General features: G+C 47.5%; 1 protein-coding gene across 1 annotated transcript; it reads right to left on the reverse strand.

The window, feature by feature from the left end:
* Window positions 1–3142: 3142 nt before the first annotated feature.
* Window positions 3143–20996, reverse strand: GALE (UDP-galactose-4-epimerase). The gene is made up of 11 exons (XM_081921520.1): window positions 20886–20996; window positions 11607–11733; window positions 10027–10142; window positions 8951–9064; window positions 8294–8470; window positions 7406–7519; window positions 7230–7296; window positions 5958–6043; window positions 5422–5499; window positions 4080–4194; window positions 3143–3527 (listed from the first exon to the last, which is right to left on the reverse strand). Exons 2-11 carry the CDS (start codon window positions 11725–11727, stop codon window positions 3472–3474), a joined length of 1044 nt encoding a protein of 347 aa, XP_081777646.1. The 5' UTR covers window positions 11728–11733; window positions 20886–20996; the 3' UTR covers window positions 3143–3471.
* Between the last annotated feature and the right edge of the window lie 2180 nt (window positions 20997–23176).

Genomic DNA, 23176 nt, shown 5'->3' on the forward strand with positions numbered 1-23176 from the left:
ATTGAACTTCTAATTTGCCCTAAAATACTTCTGCCTACATTAAAAATTATATGCACATTCAGATGCTGGTGCTCAATAAAGAAGTGTTTCACTACAGATTTAAGAGTTCTTTAAAAAGCTAGGCTGCTAAATGGCCATTCTTCAGGGCACTGTAACTCACTAGGGCAGAGGTTGCCAACACGCCGCACACAGGTACTAATGTGCCAGCCAGTATCACCTACAGTGCCTGCAAAAGGTCTTGGTAAATATACATAACATAAGAGACTGTTTGATCTTCCTGTTCAATTTGTGTTTGCACTTGGCTTGGCTTCTCCTACGTTGAATACGCCCCTTTAATTATGCCTACTTTTTTTGGCTGCCCAAGAGTGGGCACCTACCATCTCTGCTGCTCTAACAGGGAAATTAGGCTACCCCCACCAGCCATTTTGGCACTTTCTCAAAATTCCAAATATACCCCACAGGCCCCAAAAGGTTGGCAACCCTTGGACTAGGTTATGTTTCCCAATGTAGTTGGAATATAGCATGACACTACCCACCTCCCACCAAAATTGGGAAAAATCAGCTGCAATTCTACATGTAGCTTACAGTGGGAGCAGTGAGCTTTAAATGAAGTTTTCAAACATTGAAAGATGGTAGCCTCAAATGGATTCTCTTGTTCACTCCAGTAGGCAAGGCTATGCAGCTTCTAAGCCCCACAGAACACATTAAGAATTGCTTCTAAGTAGGCAGGCACAGGGTGGTGCTTGCAGTGGGGATAAAAAACCTCCTAGCAACTGGCATGGGAGTTAAAGCTTCACCTGTGAACCGCTTGCCAGCAAGCAGGGTGGATCATAGATTATTAGCAATACAGAGGTGCAAAATCTGGCCTTGGACTTCTTTTTTTAACTTCAAAAAATAAAGTATTTAGTCCTTTTTAAGATGGAGGGATCACAATGGCAACAATAGCACCACAACAGAGACACACAAATAGATCAGAAGGGTAGAAAGAGTAATCTCTGGTTCTTTGATCTTGTAATCCAACATCTGGGGCTGCATCTCCCATTATCCCTGACTATTAACTATGCTTGCTGTGGATTATGTGAGCTGTGATCCAACAAGAGATAGGGAGCCATGGTTGAAGGACATTGTTCCAGTCAATCAGGTAGAGCTTTTTCCCTCAAAGCTTTCTGCCCTCAAGTTCTACACTAATAAAACATTCTGTGCTCGTGAAAGCTGCTATATACACAATTTCTTCTAAGTGCACAATCTGGCTTTACACTGCAGGAGCTACACACAACTTTGCTACTGGAGTAATTTATCTGCTACAAGATGACTGCAGCAGGGTTTTGATTTGGCCGCGACAGAAACTGCTGTGTGAATTCAAGTTAGTTGTAACAGATCAAGGCAGACCAGAAAGGGGAACTTATTCCACCAAGCAAATCCTAGCTGATGCTCCATTTTTGCAACTGGTTTCTTTTTCTTTTTTAATCCGTACACCACCAAAAATTTTCATAATGCTTCAGAGATTGCTACTTATAAACTTGTGGTGGATGATCACTAGAGAGGCCAAAATAATTGGTTCCAATGGGGGCAAGAAATGTGGCTGGTTTAGGAAAACATGTCCTGCCTCAGAATACATTAAATATAGAAAGAGGAAGGCGCATTGCAGGAGGGCAATTGCAAAGAAATCCACGTGTGATGGTGAGCTGAGCTAGCTGGTGCAAGACTAGGCTTTTGAGTTTCCAGGCTGACCACAGCCTGTGTCTCTACTTGACCAAAGAAATTAACAGATTTTTGCACCAACTGTCACAGTTACAATGAACACCAAAGAGGAGCTTAGGAAGTGCTTCCCCGCCCCCCTCCGGTTAGGGATCTGGCCCCTATGCCACACAGCCTAAGCTCAATGAACTAGTTTTACTGGAGTGGCCATTTCTGTGGCGCACCTGAAGTGAAACAGGAATGTGCTGTCCCCTGCCCTGCTCCACCACCATACATTGCCTGCCCCTCACTTCCACTGCCATCGGAACGGCCCGGTTCTCACCAAAACTCTGCAAGAAGGGGCCATTCCGTGAGTCCTTGACACTCATCTTCACCCTAGTGAAAGAGGAATAGCAATATTATGGCCAGCTCTGAATTTTACAGGACTCTCTGGATTCTGGTTTTTATGGGGCTACACAAGTGCAATTATGCTTAATGAGAGGTCAGCTATTTGCCTCATTATCTAGTGCAGTTCACACTGGGATTCTACCTCCTCCTGCCTCCACTGCAGCTACAGCCCTAAAGCCAGCATTAATTATATTGGGCTTGACCTTTACAGCGACCCTGTTTGCTTAGCCTCTGCCTGCTAGAAGATACTTCAAAAGGTTACTACATTCCTATTCAGCTGCAGTATTTGTCCCCTCCAAGTTTGCTTAGGAGCAGCCTCCTACCCTGTTGAAGAGTAACAATGCAAACCAGATTTCCCTATCCAGGTGGCATCCAACTGTTGTGGACTACAACTCCATACAGCTCCAGGCATCACAGCTGATACTCGGGAATGATAGGAGTTGCAGTCCAAAGCTTTCTGGGGGTGCACCCCTTGATCTAATCTGAAAAGCGTGTTTTCCCACAGGTGGTAGACATGCCCTTGGAACTGACACCCCTCTTTTTCCTCTCTTGATTTTCATCACGGCCTCAGTGACGCCTGGCAGTCTGTAGACCATCCTGCAAAGGGTCACTTGACATAGCATGGCCTCAAAGCTGCACCAAACTATAAGCCTGAAAGTTCACTGAATCACCTGCCAAAGAGTTGGTGTACTTCTCTCCTACTACTGCTTTGTCACATCAGTATTGGGGAACCTGCCGGACTGGTCCAGGATGATGATGAGCTGTAGTGCAGTCACGTCTAGAGGGCCACAGGTTCCCCACCTCTGATTTACAGAAGGCATTACAATTTAGAAACAGGAAGCCAGGGAGCAAATGACAACAAGGCTCCATGGACCTAGCTGTCGTTTTCCAACTACATTTTAACACTCATACCTCCATGCAGCCTCTTCCCACAGCTCAGAACCTCATGGAGCAGCCTGCATCCACCAGGACATCTCAAGAACCTGGCAGCAGAGGGTGGACTCTAAAACCAAAGAAACCAAGTTTGTCCCCAATGAGGGGAGCATGACATCCTCCATGGGCTCCCATTGACACTTTTTATTTGTCAGTCTTCCCACTCAATGGGAGGGTCAGAGCTCCTTGCTCCCTGTTTGGTACCAACCTGGCTGGCAGAGAAGGTTCAGGGAGAAGGCACAAGAGAGTTAAAGAAATGGGTACAGCAAAAGGCCAAGATAATCTTCCCCTTCCTGAGTCTATTTGGTCTCTTACGAAAAGGGAGAAGAAGGGCAGGGGAAGGAATGAGCAGGAACCACCATCTTCCCTGAGTGAAAAGCAAAACAGCCCTTGGAACTGCCCTTGGGTCATGGCAGCCACGCACTGGGGAGGACAGGCAACATCTTCCCGGCGCTAGTTCTTGCTGTAGCCAGTGGGGTTCTGTGACTGCCACCTCCACAAGTCCTCACCTGGAAAAGGGCAAGAGAATAACAGCAATGAGTTAAACTGGAATTCGCTACCACGCTGTGGGGGTGGGTGCCACTACAGAGAAGGTCCTTTCCTTGATTTGCAGAGAGACAAATCCGTGGAGGATAAAACTAAAAATGGCTACTGGTTGTGATAGCTATGGTCTACCTCCAGTGCCAGAGGCTGCATATACCTCTGAATACCAGTCGTTGGGAATTGCAAAGGGGAAGAGATGTTGTTGCACTCAGGTCCTGCTTGTGGGCTTCCCATTGAGGCACCTGGTGGGCTGCTGTGAGTGAGAGCAGGATGCTAGGCTAGCTGGGCTACAGGCCTGATCCTGCAGGATTCTTTGCATGCAGATGTCAATGGAACATCCCACCCCATGAGGCTCCAGGTGAACAGTGGCGGGTGAAGCAACTTGGTTGAATTAAGGAGGAGGGAATGGAAACCCATTTATTTCTCCAGCTTCTGCCCCTAGGAATAAAGAAGGGGGAGGCAAAGGCTGGCAGAAAAGGAGCAGGCAGATGGCCCTCTGTTGGGGAGGCTCCACTTACACATTTTGTCCAAGCCAAAAACAGCTTTCCAGCCCAGCTCCTGTTCAGCTAGGGCAGGGTTGGCGTAACAGGAGGCGATGTCTCCTTCCCGACGTGCAACAATCTTGTAGTTTATCTAGAACAAAGACCGCAGCCTGTCATTAAGCAATGGGAAACTGACCCGGGCAGCAGCCAAGATGATAAGACACATTACTATTAGTAGTACTATAATTTTGATTTATTAGTCTCTCACTACAAAATAAAACCCTCTCAGACATAACAAATTAAGTGTCACAGGCAAAGAATGAAAATGAAAAAAATATGCATTACAGTGAAGCAAATCGCCAACAGCAATAAGCAAAACGTTTATCATAAACCATCAAATGCATGGGAGAAGAGAGTTGGAAGGATGTTAATGATGGTGCCAGGTGGACCTCACTAGGGAGAGCATTTTTCATTTATTTAAAGGCAATCATTGGTAAGCTGCTTAATATTCAATTATCTGCAACCTAATCACAATGGCATTCCTTCCAGAAGACTAAAGCGCTGGTTGACGTTCTCTACTCTAGTGTGAGGCTCCTAGACCAAACTCAAAAGCACCCTGCATTCTGCATAGTAGGTGGGCTGGTCGTGCCACTGGCAGAGGGGAGCAATGTGCCTCTCTATAGTCCCAGTATTAAAATTTAAAGGTACACATTCTAGCCCCAGTTTTATGCCAACTCTTTTTAAACAGGGTCGCAGATCAAAGAGGCCATGTTTGCCTCATATCAAAGGAGGCAGATTTTGGATCCCAAAATACTGAAAGCTACCTCAGGTATGGCAGGCATTTATTATTTTAGCACAGGCTAAATAGCCTATGAGCCCCTAAAGCAGGGGTGGGAACCTGTGGCAAGTCATTTGATTCCAATTCCCATCATCCCCAACATCATCTAGAAGGCCACAGGTTCTCCCCAGCCCTGCAGAAAAGTGGATGCAACTCATCAGCCATATATGGAGACCTGGCTTGATAGCCAACCTGATCTTGCTGTCATAACTAGCACTGTGAACAGAACAGCCTGGCAATGGTCTGGTAAGTGCTAAAATGTGTGGGGAGCCTCCAGTCCAGGGGCAAAATGCAGGACTTCTCCAGGCCACTCCCCTTCCTGGCCTTGGTCCACTCTCAAGTGCTTTTGCATTGCTGGAATGTGTCCTTGAACATCTGGAGGGCACCAGGTTGGGGAAGGCTGAACCAGACTTCTGCTTCGGGTGGGCCCAGCGAGGGTTGGCCAATTGGCAATGCCTTCCTCTCTCTGGTCCCCTTTACCTAGACCCTAACAGGAGTTCAATCCCCCCTCCTGGAACCCAGGTTGTCCCGATACTCTACCTCTCTTCCCGACGCCTTCTCCATTGCCTTCACCATTTGCAGGACTGAGCAGCCGGTGCCGGTTCCAAGGTTGTATATCTGCAAAGATGCAACTCTTGTGACAAAGGCTTTGTCGACCTTATTGCCCTGTGCGGCACTTTCCAGGTGCCTGTCCCGAGGAACTTACAAATATAGGAAAAACTGCACCACAAGGGAAGGGTCTATAGGAAGGAAATGCATTCACTTTTCAGGTACACATCCCTTGAGCTTAGTTTCTGTAGGTTGTGGGAAGTAACTAAGGAGCCATGCCAAAGTCTTCATGGAAAAAGCATTCTGTGAAACGGGAAGTGTGCGTAATAATATAGGGTGGTGGAACTTTCTTGGCACAAAATTTTGGACACACCCCCGCCTAAACTGAGCATGTCTCCTGAACAAATTAGGAGAAGTGCCTGGAGTCTGCAAGCAAGGATGCTCCCAAAATCTAGGTGACAAGAGCTCCAGCAGAACACAACAGGGATTGAAGCAGTGCTACTGTCCAAGTCTATGCACTTCCCTACCTTGCAGCCGCAGTTCTCCTTGAGCTTTTTCAAAGCCGCAATGTGGCCTTTGGCCAGGTCCACCACGTGGATGTAATCCCGGACGCCTGCAGAAGAAGGAGGAAACCCATTAGCCAGCGCACTGGCCACCCCCCTCTGGGTAGGCTTACATCTTACTTAGTTCAACCTTTGCCAACCTGGTAGCCTCCAGATGATCCCATCAGCCCAGCTAGCTGAGTCGCCACCAGGATGGCGAAGGCTGAACTGGTTTATCATCAGAAGGAGGGATGATAAATACAGACACTATCCTGCTATGAAATGAAAGGAACAACCCAGGGAAGATTTTCCAAGCAGATCATGGATTTGCCAAGTTTGATTTTAAACAGGGCTTCCAAAAAAGAATTATGGGGATTCCAGTTTGCCAAGGGTGCTGGGAGCTGTTAGGAGACCCCCTATTCCCCTCCCAGTGCTTCAATTCCCAGAGTTCGCTGGGAAGAGGGATTGTTAAACCACTCTGGGAATGAGACTCTCCCCAGGCCACACCCCTCACAGGCTACCGCTTGCAACCAGACTGCTTCTGCCTGGCTGGAAGGTGCTCTGCTTCTTAGTTGCCTGGATGGAAGACAGAGACGGGTGTTTCAAAACTAGCCTATTGTAAAGGTAAAGGGACCCCTGACCATTAGGTCCAGTCGTGGCCGACTCTGGGGTTGCGGCACTCATCTTGCTTTATTGGCTGAGGGAGCCGGCGTACAGCTTCCGGGCCATGTGGCCAGCATGACTAAGCCGCTTCTGGCGAACCAGAGCTGCGCACGGAAATGCCGTTTACCTTCCCACCGGAGCGGTACCTATCTATCTACTTGCACTTTGATGTGCTTTCAAACTGCTAGGTTGGCAGGAGCAGGGACCGAGCAACCCCGTCACGGGGATTCGAATCACCAACCTTCTGATAGGCAAGTCCTAGACTCTATGGTTTAATCCACAGCGCCACCTGCATCCCTTTATAAGGGGACAATTCATGTTCACTGCCCCACCCAGGTTTGCTGTTCCTGGCCCTGCCCTTCACTGGCCTGTGACCCTCAAAAGGTTCCCCTTAAAGTTTCCCCATCTCTGCCCTAGAACACATACAAAAGGAGAAAACACCCCCGTGCCTATGTGTGTCTATAAACCACTAGGGTTAGAGGCCCTTAACCTCTATGGCTTCCACATCTCCAAACTTCCCAGTGCCGTGTTTCAAGTAGATTTAGGGGTGGAGGTATCTTTCCTTTCAAGCTAGGGTGATTCCAAGCAACTCACCAGTCCCATCCACTGTATCATAGTCATCCCCAAATACACTCAGGTACTCTCGGCGCCCCACAGCCACCTGGAGTGAACAGAAGGAAGAAACGACAAGAAGGCACAGGAGTTAGCAGGAGAAACTCGCTGTGCAAGAGGTGGAACAGAGCAAACTCTCCCAGGGGGGTCTTGGGTACCTGAGCAACGTAGGGCATCAGGTTGTTTGGGGTGCCCTGGGGGTCCTCGCCAATTCTCCCCGACTCGTGGGCTCCAATGGGGTTGAAGTATCGCAGGAGAACCGCGTTCCAGTCCTGAGAGAAGCAGCACAAGAGATCGGATCAGAAAATACCGCCCAGGAGAGCTGTATGGAGGACTCTGGGACATGCTTTCCGGTTCTGCCTTGCACAAGTCTGACTTTAGAAACATGAGATAAAAAGCTTTTATTTATAGTGGTATCAGAAAAACTAACACGTCACTCAAAGGTACAAAGAGGTAAAGCCACTTCTGAGGATCTGGCCACTGTTTGGTGGCGATGGCAGTGGCGTAGCGTGGGTTGTCAGCACCCGGGGCAAGGCAAGTAATTTGCACCCCCTAACCCGTGGATTTGCGCCCCCTAACCCGTGGATTTGCGCCCCCTAACCCTAACCCCCAGATGTTGCGCCCGGTGCGGCCGGCCCCACTGCACCCCCCACGCTATGCCACTGGGCCATGGATCAATGATCCACTTAAATATTATATGCCCAGACACAATTCATTTATATGAAATTACTTGTAATCAATCTCCGGATTATGTCAATTATATTTTCAATATATGTTTTTATATACTGGGGCAGATAAACTAAGCTAAATGGATAGGCTTATGCTGTTATTATAAGGCCATGTACTTGTGGATTCTTAATATATGCCTTTCCTTCCATTAGTTCCAGAAGTAATGAAATAAAATTAATGCTATATGAGTTTTTGCAAAAAAGACAATAAAGATTATTTTAGAAGAAAAAAAGAAAAAAAACCCAGAAAATACTGCTGAGGACAGTTGTACCCCTGTGTTATAAGGGGGTTGGTGGTGTGGTACGTTGCTCACTCACCGGTTCTGCCTTGCACAAGTCTCGGATCATCTCCTCAATGAAATACTTGGATTTCCCGTAAGGGTTTGTGCAGCCTCCCACAGGGTGGTTTTCGTCAAGGGGGAGGTAGGCCGGGTCGCCGTATACTGTGGCTGAGCTGCTGAACACAATGTTCTTGACCCCGTGCTCTTTCATGGCCTGTGGAGGAATGCAGACAACCTCAGTGCTCTTCCTCCAGATGTCTCTGGATGTTGTTGGACTGCAACTTCCATAATCCCTGACCACTGAGATGGCTGAGGATTATGGGAGTCCAACAAGAGTCGGGGAGCGAAGGTCGAAGGGCACTGAGCTAGCCATGCTCTATTTAGCAGCGGTTCTGTTTGAAAGTGATTCCTCAAGAGCAGGAGGAAGCCCTGATGATGGGTGAACAGCACTTTCCCAGGCCAGGGCGGGCCAACAGATAGGCCACATCCAACCCCTGACCAGCCTTCCTCCAGGCCAACATGGCGCCTTGAGTGACACTATGGAAAGCCTGTCGCACGTGATGCCGTAAGCTGCTCTGACAGGTATCTGTGCCACACACGAGAAGGGCCTCCTGCAGTTGACGTCCTCCTGCAAACCCAGACTTATAACAGAAGCCTTTTAAACACTGGTGGAATAAGCCATGTTCCTGCTCACCTCCAGCAATCGGATGGTCCCAGTCAGGTTCACTTTGTAATATTCCAGCGGCATCTGGACAGACTCTCCCACAGCCTTGAGGCCTGCAAAATGCATCACGGCAGAGAAATTGTGCTGCCGGGAAACAGAAGGGGGAACTGCCTTAAGAATACTTTTGCGGAGGCTATAGTACGTTTTCTATTTATACGTGCCCATTTTATTTTTTTAAAATGTTCCCCTAATGAAAAGCCGGAAGAGAGCAAAAACCCCTGTGGTGCTTTTCTTTTATGAGAAATGCCATTTTGTGTAGTGATTTCAAAGGGCTTTTGGCCCAAGCTTTGACCAGAGCCAGATGTCCTGCATCTCTGGCAGGAGAGGCAGATGCCAGCCTGACACAACCCACAACAGGGCTGCGTGGCTCCCGAGTGGTGCAGATGCCACTTCTGAGTTCTGGGATTGACAGGTGTCACTTGTGGCTCCCCAGCAAAGCCCAAGGAGGCACAACTGGCACTTTTGCCACATATCTTTAGGCAAAAATGTTTTTCTAGAAACAGGCCTTTGGCTAATTAACATCCCATGTGTTTGTGGGAAAGGGGGCTATTGGTTTATTTTTGTTCTTGCTTTTATTATGTATTTACAAAATACAAAATTATCATGTTTTGAACCACCCTGTGATCCTTCAGGTGAAAGGCGGTATACAAAATAAATAAATAAATGGGCCAGAAATAAACACCGCAGGGGTGTTGGGGGGAGCAGCATGGCAGCGACACAAAGATGCACGCACATTGGGAACAATGAAATCTCCCCAGAGGCTGAAAGGAGTGCTGTGGGGAGGGAGGGGAGCAACAGGGGGGGTGAACAGACAGCAGAGGCAGGAGAGATGGAACCCCTCTCCTGCCAGCCCAAAGTGTAGTCCAATACAGTGTAGACAAGAAATCTAGGGGACCACCACTGAGGAGGCCCTGATGCCACCCAGAGAGCAAAAAGTAAGCCAGAATAGTGCCCCCATTGGTGGGGGGGGAAGGGGGCGATGCTCTGACCCATCTCAATAGGTGCAATGGGGAAGGAAACATTAAGCTGTAGGATCAGGCCCTCACCTTCTTGAAGAGGTTGTGGAGACCTGCCTCATCGAGGACATCCAGTTCCTGGAATGGGATCTTCTTGCCCACGATCTCCTCCACCCGCTGAATACTCTCGGGGACCGTGCTGCCCCCTGGGGAGAAAGACTGTTTTTGACACCATGCCAAAGTGGACCCGATTCCCAAATCACTGCTGTCCTCTTCAATGAGTAAGACTTAGTGGTGCCTTTTGGGGGGCAGAAACCCAGGGGCCCCCACTCAGCAGAGTGAACGGGTGGGGGACCCTCAAATATAGAACGGCTGGGCTAATGATCACATTGTGAGGTAAATACATGTTTCCATCTAAGGACTTAAACTATCGTAACAGCACTACTGAAAGGACTCACACATCCAGGGGGTTGGTCTCGATGGCCCTTGTGGTCTCTTCCAACTCTATGACTCTAAGATTCTATGATCCAGATCTATGATCCCCTTCTTAGGATTGGGATAGGCATCTGGTGGTCCAGGAGCTTGGTCTAGCCTTCAGGGACTTTCCATCCACGTTCCAGCCTAGAGCAGGGATGGGGAACCTGTGCCCCCCCCAATTGTTGGGCTTCAACTCCTGTCAGTCCCAGCCAGGACAGTCAATGGTTAAGGAATAATGGTTGCTGTAGTCAACCACAAACATCTGGAGGTTTCCCCTCCTGGTCCTAAAGAGTTAAATAAACCTCTGCTTTTGTGAATGGGTGAGTGCAGCCAATGTTGCTGCTCTTGATCCCTTCCACAGGTGGAGCAATAGTGGCCTGGTCAGATGACTGGCTGAGGTGCAGAAAAACAAAATCCTACCACTGACCCAGTTGCTGTTCATGGGGGGAGGTTGGATGAAAAATGGAGACCTTTTGTCTGTATCTCAAGTAAGTGAATGAGGAGGCCTAGGAAGAGGAAGGCCAAAGTCTGTGTTGCCACGCTGGGAAAGAGAGGGTTAAAGAGCCCTTTGCCTCTGCAAATCAGTGGGTGGAGCTAATGCTTCTGGCTTAAGGGGCTTTGCTCAATTATGAATCTCCCTTTGCTGAGTCGGACCATTGGGAGGGCCATAGCTCAGTGGTTGAGCATCTGCCTTCCATGCAGAAGGTCCCAGGTTCAATCCCCAGCATCTCCAGGTAGGATTCCCAGAGAGCTGCTGCCAGTCACTGTAGACAACCCTGAGCTAGATAGACCAACGGCCTAAGCTCAGCTTAAGGCAGCTTCCTGCATTCCTAGAGGTCCATCTAGTTCATCAGAGCTCAACCTCAGGTCCCCAGATGTTACTGAACTACAACTCCCATCATCCTCAGCTACCTTTGCCAATGGCCAGGGATAATGGGAGGTGCAGTCCCAACAGAATCAAAGGACCCACAGTTGAAGAAGGCTGGTCTGCATGAAATGGTAGCGGCTCTTCATGGTTTCAGGAGATGGAACTTCTCCATTCTTCTGGATAAACATCAGGTGTGATCTTTTGCCAGGGATTGAACGTAGGACCTTCTACATCCAAAGCAGGTGCCCTACCACTGAGCTATGGCCCTTTTCTAAATCCCTGTCAAACCATTTGCTGCCAGCCCTGGCCTTGGCTGCCTCCTTACCTCGGATGGCATTGTGGAAATTGTCCAGGACCACAGGGGTGTAGCCGGCCTCAGCCAGTTCCAGAACGCAGTGGCTCCCGATGTAGCCGGCTCCGCCCGTCACAAGGATCTTTTCCGACATTCTCACCTGAAAGGGGACATGGAAGCTGCTTGAGAGAGGAGGGATGAGGGCCTTCATGGGAACCTCAGGGCTGCAAAAGCTTTCACAGAGGACCTAGGAAGGATGTAGGTGCCCCCAACTGATAACTGCCTGGATGGCACAAGAGGCGAAAATCCAGCCTGAGTCAAGGCAGGTGTTGCACAGAATGAATGCACACAGCTTTCATATATCACGACTGCACTGGGGAAGTAGTGACATTCTTTTCAGGCCCAGAAGTCAGCATCCTGAGTGTTTTGGCTCATATTTAATAAGGGAACATAGCAAGTTTCAAGTCTTTAAGGCTGCAACGGCAGACTTGGAAATCAGACAGCGATGTTTCAGAAGATGGGCTTCCAGTGGTGTTGAGGTACTCAGGACACTAAAACTGTGCTAAGACAGTGTAGGGTTGTTGTGAAAAGAACCGTGATGTCTTTTGGCGCCCTTTGCATGCTAAACAGAAATAGGGGAGTGTTATCTTCTCTGAAGATGTGACATTAATGTCACAGGATGAAACCCCCTCCAAGCCTGCCTCCTTCCTTCCCACAACTTCCCTCCACCTCAATACAATTCGGAGTAAATTGCAACATTTACTTCATCATCTATTTCCCACTCCTTTGGGGTCCTCTGTGTGGTAGATGCCATACAGAACCAACACTGTCCTTAGCTAGGGAGCAAAGAAACTTGCAGTTCGTGCGTGTGGCGAAAATATAGTCATCGGGGAGAGGACAGGATCAACCACGGAGGGGGGGGGGGAATTAGACTCTGACCAGGGCAATGAGTCACTTTGTTGAGATCCACCCTGTTTTGCCCAAGAACCAAAGAGTGGGTTGCCAACACCACAGGGCAGCTGCCCAAAAGCACACCTCTGGGCATGTGAGCCTCTTCGCAGTTGGCAGACACATGGGTCAGCCCCACCTTTCTGCCCACTGAAAGAGGTTTCTGTCCTTCTGCTCCCTGGAGAGAAAGGCGGGGCTGGAGCAGGAAGGGGTGGAGGGGTGTTTCATCCTCCCAAATGGACATTTTTTTTTTCCAGAGAACAGACAAGCTTTTAGTCTTCTTGAGCTGGCAAGGTTCAGCGTCATGCTTGGAATAGAAGCTCTCAGAGTAGCAGCTGAGAAGACTAAGCCAACTAGACAAACTGGGCTCACTCCAAAGGCCAACGGAAAGAATATCCAAATACACATACACAGAGAAAAGCATTCATGTTGGGGGGAAATCATCGCAGAGATGTGGCTGGGCTGTTAGGCTTGGACTAAGGTTCAAATTGAGCCTCAGGCAGGCTCCTGAGCAGCCTTGGCCAGATTACCCCAGAGCCTCAGTTGTCTTCATCTGCAAAATGGGAACACATTGGGTCCCTGTCTATTTCTGGATCCAGCAAGAGCATCCTGTCCTTAGCTTCAAAGCCCTTCTTGGCCTTGCTCCCTCCTCACAGTATTCAATAAACTCTTGTCCGTGATCTTCCCTCCTTCAGTTCCACCACCCTCAACCAACCAAACATTTTCTCAAAAGACTCCATCCTTCCTCTCTCTGCTAGAGACTGCCTCCTACAATGCCAGCCTGATACCACCTCTCCCCCTTCAAAACCCACCCCCATCTTTTCTGTGAAATATTTGGCACAACCCCACCCCAATATCCTACTGAAGCCACATGCAACTGAAAGAAATACATATTTTATCCCCATTTCGTCCCTTCCTCTGTTGCATCCGCTGCCCACTGAGTCCAATTACAGATTGGAAATGCCATGGGGGCAATGACTTATACACTGTAAAGTGCTGATACCACTATGGAAATGAACGATTAAAAACTAAACTAAAAACAAGGTGGGAACAAGGTCATGGAAGAGATGCAGAGCATGACAATCTGAAACCAGAAACATGCCTAATGCCCAGGCCAGCCTCCCTTAACCTCGTTCTCTCCAGATGTTTTAGGCTAGGCTGATGGAACCCAGAACATCTGGAGGAGAGCACCTGGTTGAGAAAGGCTGGCTTATACACCCAGCAGAGGAAATACGAAGGACCCAAGTGTACATGTAATGCCCATTAACATAACTCTTACAAAGGCATCCGCCACAAAATCCCCACCACTTCCTAAAAGAGAAATAGGAACAGGCGTGAGGAAATGGCTGGCAAAAAGAACTGCAGTTCAGCGGTCGAGCACCTTCTTTGCATGCCAACAATCCCAGGTTCAATCCCCAGCATCTCAACGTGGGACAGACCCCCCCCCCTACGAAACCCTGCAGAGCCACTGCTAGTTGCAAGAAGGACCGGCTTCCTGTGTTCAGATGCTCCTATGACAATCTCAGCATATGAGCTTCTTCCAGGGCCTCAGGCCCATTTACACACCATAATAAAGCAGTTGTGTGGACTTTGGCGCTCCTGCAAGCACATTTGATCCAATATTGTATTTGGATTATTGTTTTTACTATTTTAAATCGTGATTAGCCAAAACAGAAGCCCTGGTGATAGCCAGCAGCTATGATGTGTTCCCCCTGCCATTTCTCCTGGCTGAAGAGACCATCTGCTTAGCCCCTTCTGGGACTGCCCTGGCGTAACCTCACTTGCGCCTCCGCCCAAAACCATGTTTTCAATCCGTTTCTGCTTTATAATCTGCAACCTTTGCTGCAGGGTGATTAACGTTTAAGCTTTGATTGCCAGGACAGGCAATGGATATATTGTGCTTCCGACAACCGTGCAGTTCCCAGCACCCTCCAACTTAGCCAACTTTTAAAAATATGTTGACAGGTTCTGCCCCTGCGCCTTTAACAACAGCCTGAAAAGCACAAATGTAACAGAAAGCTTTTCCCATTTCTGTGTATCTTTATGTCTGGAAAAGCTACATTTGCTTTTTGTTGTTGTTGTTTTGCAGGAGCAGGGAGGTAAAAATGTCGTTGGCTCAATTCCTGCATTGCTGCTTTTGCAGGGAACAAGAGAATTAAGATCCATGCCAGTTCAATCTACTTTCTGGCCCCCATCGCAGGTATGTTGAAACACAGTCACACCCTGTGGGTGTGCAGAGTCAGTTACATGGCTGGGAGCCAACCTGCTTCAGAGAACAGGATATGGAGACACCAAAGTCACACAGTTCCTGGTCAGAGATAAAAGGGGGAGTGGCATGATGGACTGGAACTCACCTGGGCAGGCCAGACACCTGCAAGTGGAAATAAAGCCTTAGGAGGAATGGCTGAGGGAGTTGGGTAAGTTTAGCCTGGAGAAGAGAAGGCCGAGAAGTGATGATAGCCATCTTCAAATATCTGAAGGACTCTCCTTCACTGGGGGTTTTTAAATAGAGCTTCACTAGACATCTTTCAGGGACTCTTTATCTGTAATTCCTGTGTTGCAGGAGGCTGAACTTGCAGGAGTCTCCTCCAACTCTACAATTCTATGATAATTAGACTCTCCTAATTAGGAGAGTCTAATTAGACTCTCCTGCAGGAGTCTCCTCCAACTCTACAATTCTATGATAATTAGACTCTCCTAAACAGTAAACAGTAACTTATATGCAGAATTCATCATGCGAAAGGCTGGGCTGGATGAATCCCTAGCCGGAATTAAGATTGCCGGAAGAAATATCAACAACCTCAGATATGCAGATGACACAACCTTGATGGCAGAAAGTGAGGAGGAATTAAAGAACCTTTTAATGAGGGTGAAAGAGGAGAGCGCAAAATATGGTCTGAAGCTCAACATCAAAAAAACGAAGATCATGGCCACTGGTTCCATCACCTCCTGGCAAATAGAAGGGGAAGAAATGGAGGCAGTGAGAGATTTTACTTACTTGGGCTCAATGATCACTGCAGATGGTGACAGCAGCCACGAAATTAAAAGACGCCTGCTTCTTGGGAGAAGGGCAATGACAGGCCTAGACAGCATCTTGAGAAGTAGAGACATCACCTTGCCAACAAAGGTTCGTATAGTTAAAGCTATGGTTTTCCCAGTAGTGATGTATGGAAGTGAGAGCTGGACCATAAAGAAGGCTGATCGCCGAAGAATTGATGCTTTTGAATTATGGTGCTGGAGGAGACTCTTGAGAGTCCCATGGACTGCAAGAAGATCAAACCTCTCCATACTGAAGGAAATCAACCCTGAGTGCTCACTGGAAGGACAGATTGTGAAGCTGAGGCTCCAGTACTTTGGCCACCTCATGAGAAGAGAAGACTCCCTGGAGAAGACCCTGATGTTGGGAAAGATGGAGGGCACAAGGAGAAGGGGACGGCAGAGGACGAGATGGTTGGATAGTGTTTTCGAGGTTACCAGCATGAGTTTGACCAAACTGCGGGAGGCAGTGGAGGACAGAGGTGCCTGGCGTTCTCTGGTCCATGGGGTCACGAAGAGTCGGACACGACTAAACGACTAAACAACAACAACAACAAACAGTAATCATTAGAATAGTACAGTGGTACCTCGGGTTACCGACACTTCAGGTTACGGATGCTTCAGGTTACAGATTCTGCTAACCCAAAAATAGTACCTCGGGTTAAGAACTTTGCTTCAGGATGAGAACAGAAATCGTGCTCCAGCGGAGTGGCGGCAACAGAAGGCCCCATTAGCTAAAGTGGTACCTCAGGTTAAGAACACTTTCAAGTGAAGAACGAACCTCCAGAATGAGTTAAGTTCTTAACCCGAGGTACCGCTGTAGATGGATTCAGGCACGGACTTTTCATATTATTATTAATTAGATATATTGGTCCCTTTTTTTACCAAGGTAACTCAAAGCAACTTACGGTATATAAGCAAAGAAACACATGCAGTAAAACCAGCATAAAAGAAAAACATTTGAAGCAAAATCAAAAGGGCAATTCTATCAAGGAAACCACAGATAATTAACAGCCAAATGTTTTTCTAAGCTATGTAATGATGGTGCCAGGCAAGCATCCCTGGAGAGAGTATTCCACAAGCTGGGAGCCATCACAGAAAAGACCTGTTCTTGTGTTGCCACCCCTGGACATCCTGAGGAAGGAACACACGATTAAGGGCTTCAGATGACACTCCCTGGGTCCAGGTTGGTTCAGAGGAGACTTTAGAAGGTGGTAGGTATACAAGCTGTACTGCAGTTACACCAGCAATGCCACACCAGGACCATCTGGCTCTGCTGGCACACCTTGAGTACACACAGCCCTCTCTTCCACAATTTGAGCGCAACTCTAACAGCCCAATGAATGAGGACAAGTCAAGGTGACTCAGTTATGTGAGAAGAACCACAAGCTGTCAACAACTGTAGGAGAAGCAAGAAGAAACCTGATTTCAGTCAGACCATGTACAAACAACAAAGAGACACTGTGATGGGCAAGATGCAAAAATCCAGGTAGTAGATCAACTAGCAGGGGGGGAAAGCATGTATAATACAGACAGATCTTTATTGGCATGTCTGTGAATTTTGACAGGTACAAATTGCTTTAAACCAGATTGTGGAGACACGTCTAGAAAATTTATTTATTCTTGCAATGACCAGAAAAATCTTCTATCATATCATTAATGAACCCTGTACAGCTTCCGTTTATTAACCGGCAAGAGCCAAAATTTATCCTAGGACTGTGAGTTACAAGCTGCTCACAGCTCACAGCATCTGCATCGCCGAAGGGGTGCTACAGAGGGAAGGTTGACCTTCGTCACTCATGCCTTTTCCTTACTCTGAAATCTCCCCCTTCCAACCACTGTTCATTCTGAAACCTGTATGCAGGAGGGAGCAGGGGCAAAGATTTAGATCAAGGAAATAGCACCAGAGGGAAATTTAAACCACTTCCCTTATCTTCAAGGCAGCTATGCAGTGCTGGTAATTAGTTAACCAAAAGGACAAGCCATGGTTTGGCTTGACATGTTGTCTGAACCCAGGCTCATGGTTAAGCTCCCCTGGTCTAACCAAGAGCTGTAAACCATAGGTTCAAACCACCAGCCCTGTTTCAGATAGCATGCTAAGTAAGGCAAACAGTAGCTTGTCCCAGCACATCTACAGATTGACTGGCAGGGAGCAAAGTGACCTCAATCTCCTCTCCCACAGCCCATGCATTTGTGCTAATCCATGGCTTGGCTCAGCATGATGTGCAAAGTCTTTGTTGGCCATAGTATCACACCAACATGATGCAAGAATATGAAGATGAAGGGATGGAGCTATGCAGGTCCAACTTGCTCATTTCTCAGTGGCACTCACCCAGTTCTGTATGTGAAAGCTCAGTCGGGGATAAAGCTGAAAGTGACCAAACCTTCCTGACAACAAGAGGGCAGGGGTGGGGAAACTGTTAGACTCCAGCTCCCATCATCCTTCACCTTTGACCATGTGGGCTGAGGCTGATGGGAGTTGGAGTCCAACAACATCTGGAGGGCCACAGGTTACAATGCCAAGTATGACTTCAATATGATATCTTCGATTTTTTATTTTATGGTCCAATTTCAAATACAAGGGGAAAGTGAGTATAACATGAAACATATCCTGCATAGAACTTACGTTCCAAAAACCTCACACATATACTTTGTAAAAGAATGAATGTTTACTACCCTCTTCTCTCCTCATCTCTCTCCCCGCCCACCATATACTGTATACAGCATTAAAATTTCACATCGAATAAAAACGATCTGTAAAAAAAGACTTTATGATCTGAAAACATCTTTGTGACCCAAGAAATTCTTTAATAAAAACCATTTTTAAAAAAGAACTTGCATTCCAAACAAAGCACACAGGTGTAGCCTCAGGAGGAAAGGGAAAGTTTTGCCACACACCTTAATATCACCCCAAACAGCCATCAAACCACAATATACTCCCAGCACAAGTCACGTGCAGCGAGGGGCCTAATTCCAAGTACATCAATTTTAATGAAAGAAAAGAAATGCGAATCACATTGCTTCAACAACAGTATCCTCTAGTCTAACAAACTCTTTAGTAATCTGTTACAATGTATTAATTGCCAAACTCAAGAGTAACAGCTTGTATAGACACAACTTTGAGGACATCATCCACACTCCAGATATTTCCATGCTGGCTGCTACTAGAAGGAAATTTTTCCTTTACAGAAAAGTTCATCACTGCAGAGAAGCAAAATCTTCCCTCTATATGTGATGCTAGGCGATCTGAAACCTACAGACAGAGATTATGCAATGGGGAAAGTGCATCTCTGTGTAAAGAAAACATTGGGGTACACTGAACACACCTGACTCCCTGCAACACACTGGTTTCTCCTACTACTACCTATTCTAAAACATAGGAAGTTGCCTTCTGAAGAGTCAGACTATTGGTCTATTTAGTTTACTATTGGCTTTTACACTGACAGGCAACTAAAGTGGTACCTCTGGTTACAGACGCTTCAGGTTACAGATGCTTCAGGTTACAGACTCCGCTAACCCAGAAATAACCCAGAGGACGAGATGGTTGGACAGTGTTCTCGAAGCTACAAACATGAGTCTGACCAAACTGCGGGAGGCAGTGGAAGACAGGAGTGCCTGGTGTGCTCTGGTCCATGGGGTCACAAAGAGTCAGACACGACTAAATGACTAAACAACAACAAAACCCAGAAATAGTACCTCGGGTTAAGAATTTTGCTTCAGGATGAGAACAGAAATCGCGCAGTGGCAGCAGGAGGCCCCATTAGCTAAAGTGGTGCTTCAGGTTAAGAACGGACCTCCGGAACGAATTAAGTTCTTAACCCGAGTTACCACTGTAACTGCCTTGCAGGGTTTCAAGCAGGTATGCTTCCCAGGTCTACCCGGAAATGCTGAGCATTGAACTTTGGACCTTTTGCATACACAGCATGTGCCCCAGGCGCTGAACCCTGCCCCTTTCCCATAGACAGCATTTAGCTGGTTATAACTTTAGAGGAAAAGCACAAAAGTTATTATGGCCTAAGCTTCCACTGAGTAATTTGTTCGTCTTTTATTAGGTGCCACACCAGTCGGTTATAAATATAATGGATTGTCCACAGTTTGAAGTGATCCTGACCAGCTTGTGGAAAGAGCAGATTATCATGCCTTGTTTTGATTTTAACACACAGGTGTTTACTTGCATAGCACTAGAAGCAAGATGCCAGCCCTGCCTCCGGATATTTAATTTCTGGAGATTCAGGAGAAAGCAAGAATGGGAATGCAAACTAACCTCCCCACTCACCCTCCACTAGCTCTTGCAGCATAATTACCCCAAAAGCAAACAGGAAATGTAGGAATACGGAGAACTGCCTATACTGAGTCAAATCATTCCTGCATCTTGTGTACCGGGACTAATAGTGGCTCTCCAGGGTTTCAGGCACAGGCCAGCCCCCAGCCCTATCTGGAAATGCCAGAGTTGGAACCTGACACCTTCTGGATGCAAAGCGGATGCTCCACCACTGAGTTATTGCCCTTAAAGTGGTTTAAGACAGGTAAAGGTAAAGGGACCCCTGACCATTAGGGTCCAGTCATGACCGATTCTGGGGTTGCGGCGCTCATCTTGCTTTATTGGCCAAGGGAGCCGGCGTACAGCTTCTGGGTCATGTGGCCAGCATGACTAAGCCGCTTCTGGCGAACCAGAGCAGAGCACGGAAACGCCGTTTACCTTCCCGCCAGAGTGGTACCTATTTATCTACTTGCACTTTGACGTGCTTTTGAACTGCTAGGTTGGCAGGAGCAGGGACCGAGCAACGGGAGCACACCTCGTCGTGGGGATTCGAACTGCTGACCTTCCGATCGTAGGCTCTGTGGTTTAACCCACAGTGCCACCCGTGTCCCTTTAAGACAGGTATCGGGAAGTAAATGGAGAAAGCTGTATTGTTTCACGGCAGGACACATGATGGAAACGATCAGGTGAAGGCTGTCCTTTGCATGGAGGTGAAGCAGGCCAGGAAAGCTGCTCATTTGCTAATGCTCCAGCCTGCTGTTAAAAGCACACGAGCAGAGCCATCAGGAAAAGGTGGCAACCTGATTGCACAGAGGCTACCCGGGCTGCCGACCTCCCCCGCTGAACACCAAGAGATCCTATTAACCCCTCCTAAAAACTCTCCCCCACCCCGCTTTTAGGATGAGCAGCATCCCTCGAACAGCATCGCATGTATTAAATCAAAATCTCAGTCAGTAGCATTTTCTTCTCTATGAGGTTTCAAATTGCCAAGGCCCTCCATTTCATTCACAAATATATAAAAATGCACACACACTGCCCGGTACCGCCTCCCAAACTCCCCCACTCACCAGCAGCTCTGAAAGCGCCTCCAATTCAACAGGGGCGCATTCTTCGGCGCGTCTCCTTTAAGAGCTCCTGGGTCCCCCTCCTCCCCTGTTCCCTCCTGGCCCCGCCCCGGCCCGTAGCGCGGCGACACGCAGCAGCTTCCCCATGGAAACGTGTCACTCTTCTCCCGCCCCGTCCCCGCCCCCCGCTACGGGAAGAGGCAAGAGCCAAAAAGAGCCGAGCCATCAGCCATTGGATATAGACAAGTCGGCGCTGTCTTTCTCCCAGCCAGGCACCGGCTAGGCAGAGACCTGCTCAGCTGCAAGCTGCATTGTGACTGGCCTTGAGCACCTTCTCTGCTTGGCTTCGGAGGCAGCCTTCTCACACAAGGGATCCCCAGGTGGGGCTAGCCCATCATCCCTAACCAGCAGGGCCAGCGGTGAGGGATGCTGGGAGTTGTAGTCCAACATCTGGAGACCCAAGGCTGAGAAAGGCTGCCCTGAGTGCACCTTGCCAACAAAGGTCCGTATAGTTAAAGCTATGGTTTTCCCAGTAGTGATATGTATGGAAGTGAGAGCTGGACCATAAAGAAGGCTGATGGCCGAAGAATTGATGCTTTTGAATTATGGTGTTGGAGGAGACTCTTGAGAGTCCCATGGACTGCAAGAAGATCAACCCTATCTATTCTGAAGGAAATCAGCCCTGAGTGCTCACTGAAAGGACAGATCCTGAAGCTGAGGCTGCAATGCTTTGGCCACCTCATGAGAAGAGAAGACTCCCTGGAAAAGACCCTGATGTTGGGAAAGATGGAGGGCACGAGGAGAAGGGGACGATAGAGGATGAGATGGTTGGATACTGTTCTCAAAGCTACCAGCATGAGGCAGTGGAAGACAGGAGTGCCTGGCGTGTTCTGGTCCATGGGGTGACGAAGAGTTGGACACAACTAAACGACTAGACAACAACAACAAAGTGCATAGTTGCTGTTGTTTTTCCTCGCCTTTCAAGAATATCGAGGTGCAGAATAATAAAAATGTCTTCCGTAATATAGATATGTGTCATTTTAGAATCAATTATTGCAAAGGTTGATGAATGCAATACATCAAGTAACAACAGAACAAATAACTATTGACTCCCGCACGACTCCTCCCCGCCCAACAGAATTCTTTTTGCTGTTGTTCATGAAAATAAGTTTATATTCAAAAAGTGGGAGAGACACCGTTACCTCTTCAGAAAATCACATCACAAGCATTACCTGATTTAAAAATTAATTTCACTTATTGGATGCGTTGTATCAGTGGCTACTTCTTAGACCACACTGCTCCCTAGTGGCTGAATGTGTGAACTCATATCTACCTTCTTGTACTTAATTCTCGAAGTACAGGGGTTGGGATCGCCTGGCCCCAGGCCCTCTTCCACTGCTTGTGCCTGGTTGGAATCTCATTTCCTCGACCTGTGATAATGCCTCTTGCTTGCCTGGATGGAGAAGGGTGTGTGAGTGTAAAAAGATTTGGCTTTTGCACAGCTGGGATGTAACAAACAGTAAAGAATCACACCTGTTACCCCATTGCCTTTGACTTGCCCACAAATGGGATGTTCCACCCCCAGCGAGGTTGCCCACAAGGGAATGTGGTTCTCAGGTTTAATGCTTTTAACATATTATCATCAGGGTAAACGAATCAGATGACAATATATTTAAAGAATGTAAGCCTACCCCTTAAAAAGCAGAGAATTGCCAACAAAGGTTCGTATAGTTAAAGCTATGGTTTTCCCAGTAGTGGTGTATGGAAGTGAGAGCTGGACCATAAAGAAGGCTGATCGCTGAATAACTGATGCTTTTGAATTATGGTGCTGGAGGAGACTCTTGAGAGTCCCATGGACTGCAAGAAGATCAAACCTCTCCATTCTTAAGGAAATCAGCCCTGAGTGCTCACTGGAAGGACAGATCGTGAAGCTGAGGCTCCAATACTTTGGCCACCTCATGAGAAGAAAAGACTCCCTGGAAAAGACCCTGATGTTGGGAAAGATGGAGGGCACAAGGAGAAGGAGACGACAGAGGACGAGATGGTTGGAGAGTGTTCTCTTTTTTAAAAATATTTTTTATTAAGTTTTAAAAATAACAACAAACAAGAAAAGAAAAACAAATACACAAAAATACAAAGTTATAAAATACATTAAAAAAGAAAAATAGTTTCAAAATAGAAAAGAAAAATCACATTTAAAAAGAAGAAAAAACACAAAAATCCCTCTTTTACTTCTCATCTTTGATTCACTTATTTTCTTGACTTCCTCACATCTCCCTTTTTTGTATCCCTGT

The sequence above is a fragment of the Podarcis melisellensis genome (assembly GCF_964234715.1).
Source record: "Podarcis melisellensis genome assembly, chromosome: 8".
Lineage (NCBI taxonomy): Eukaryota > Metazoa > Chordata > Lepidosauria > Squamata > Lacertidae > Podarcis > Podarcis melisellensis.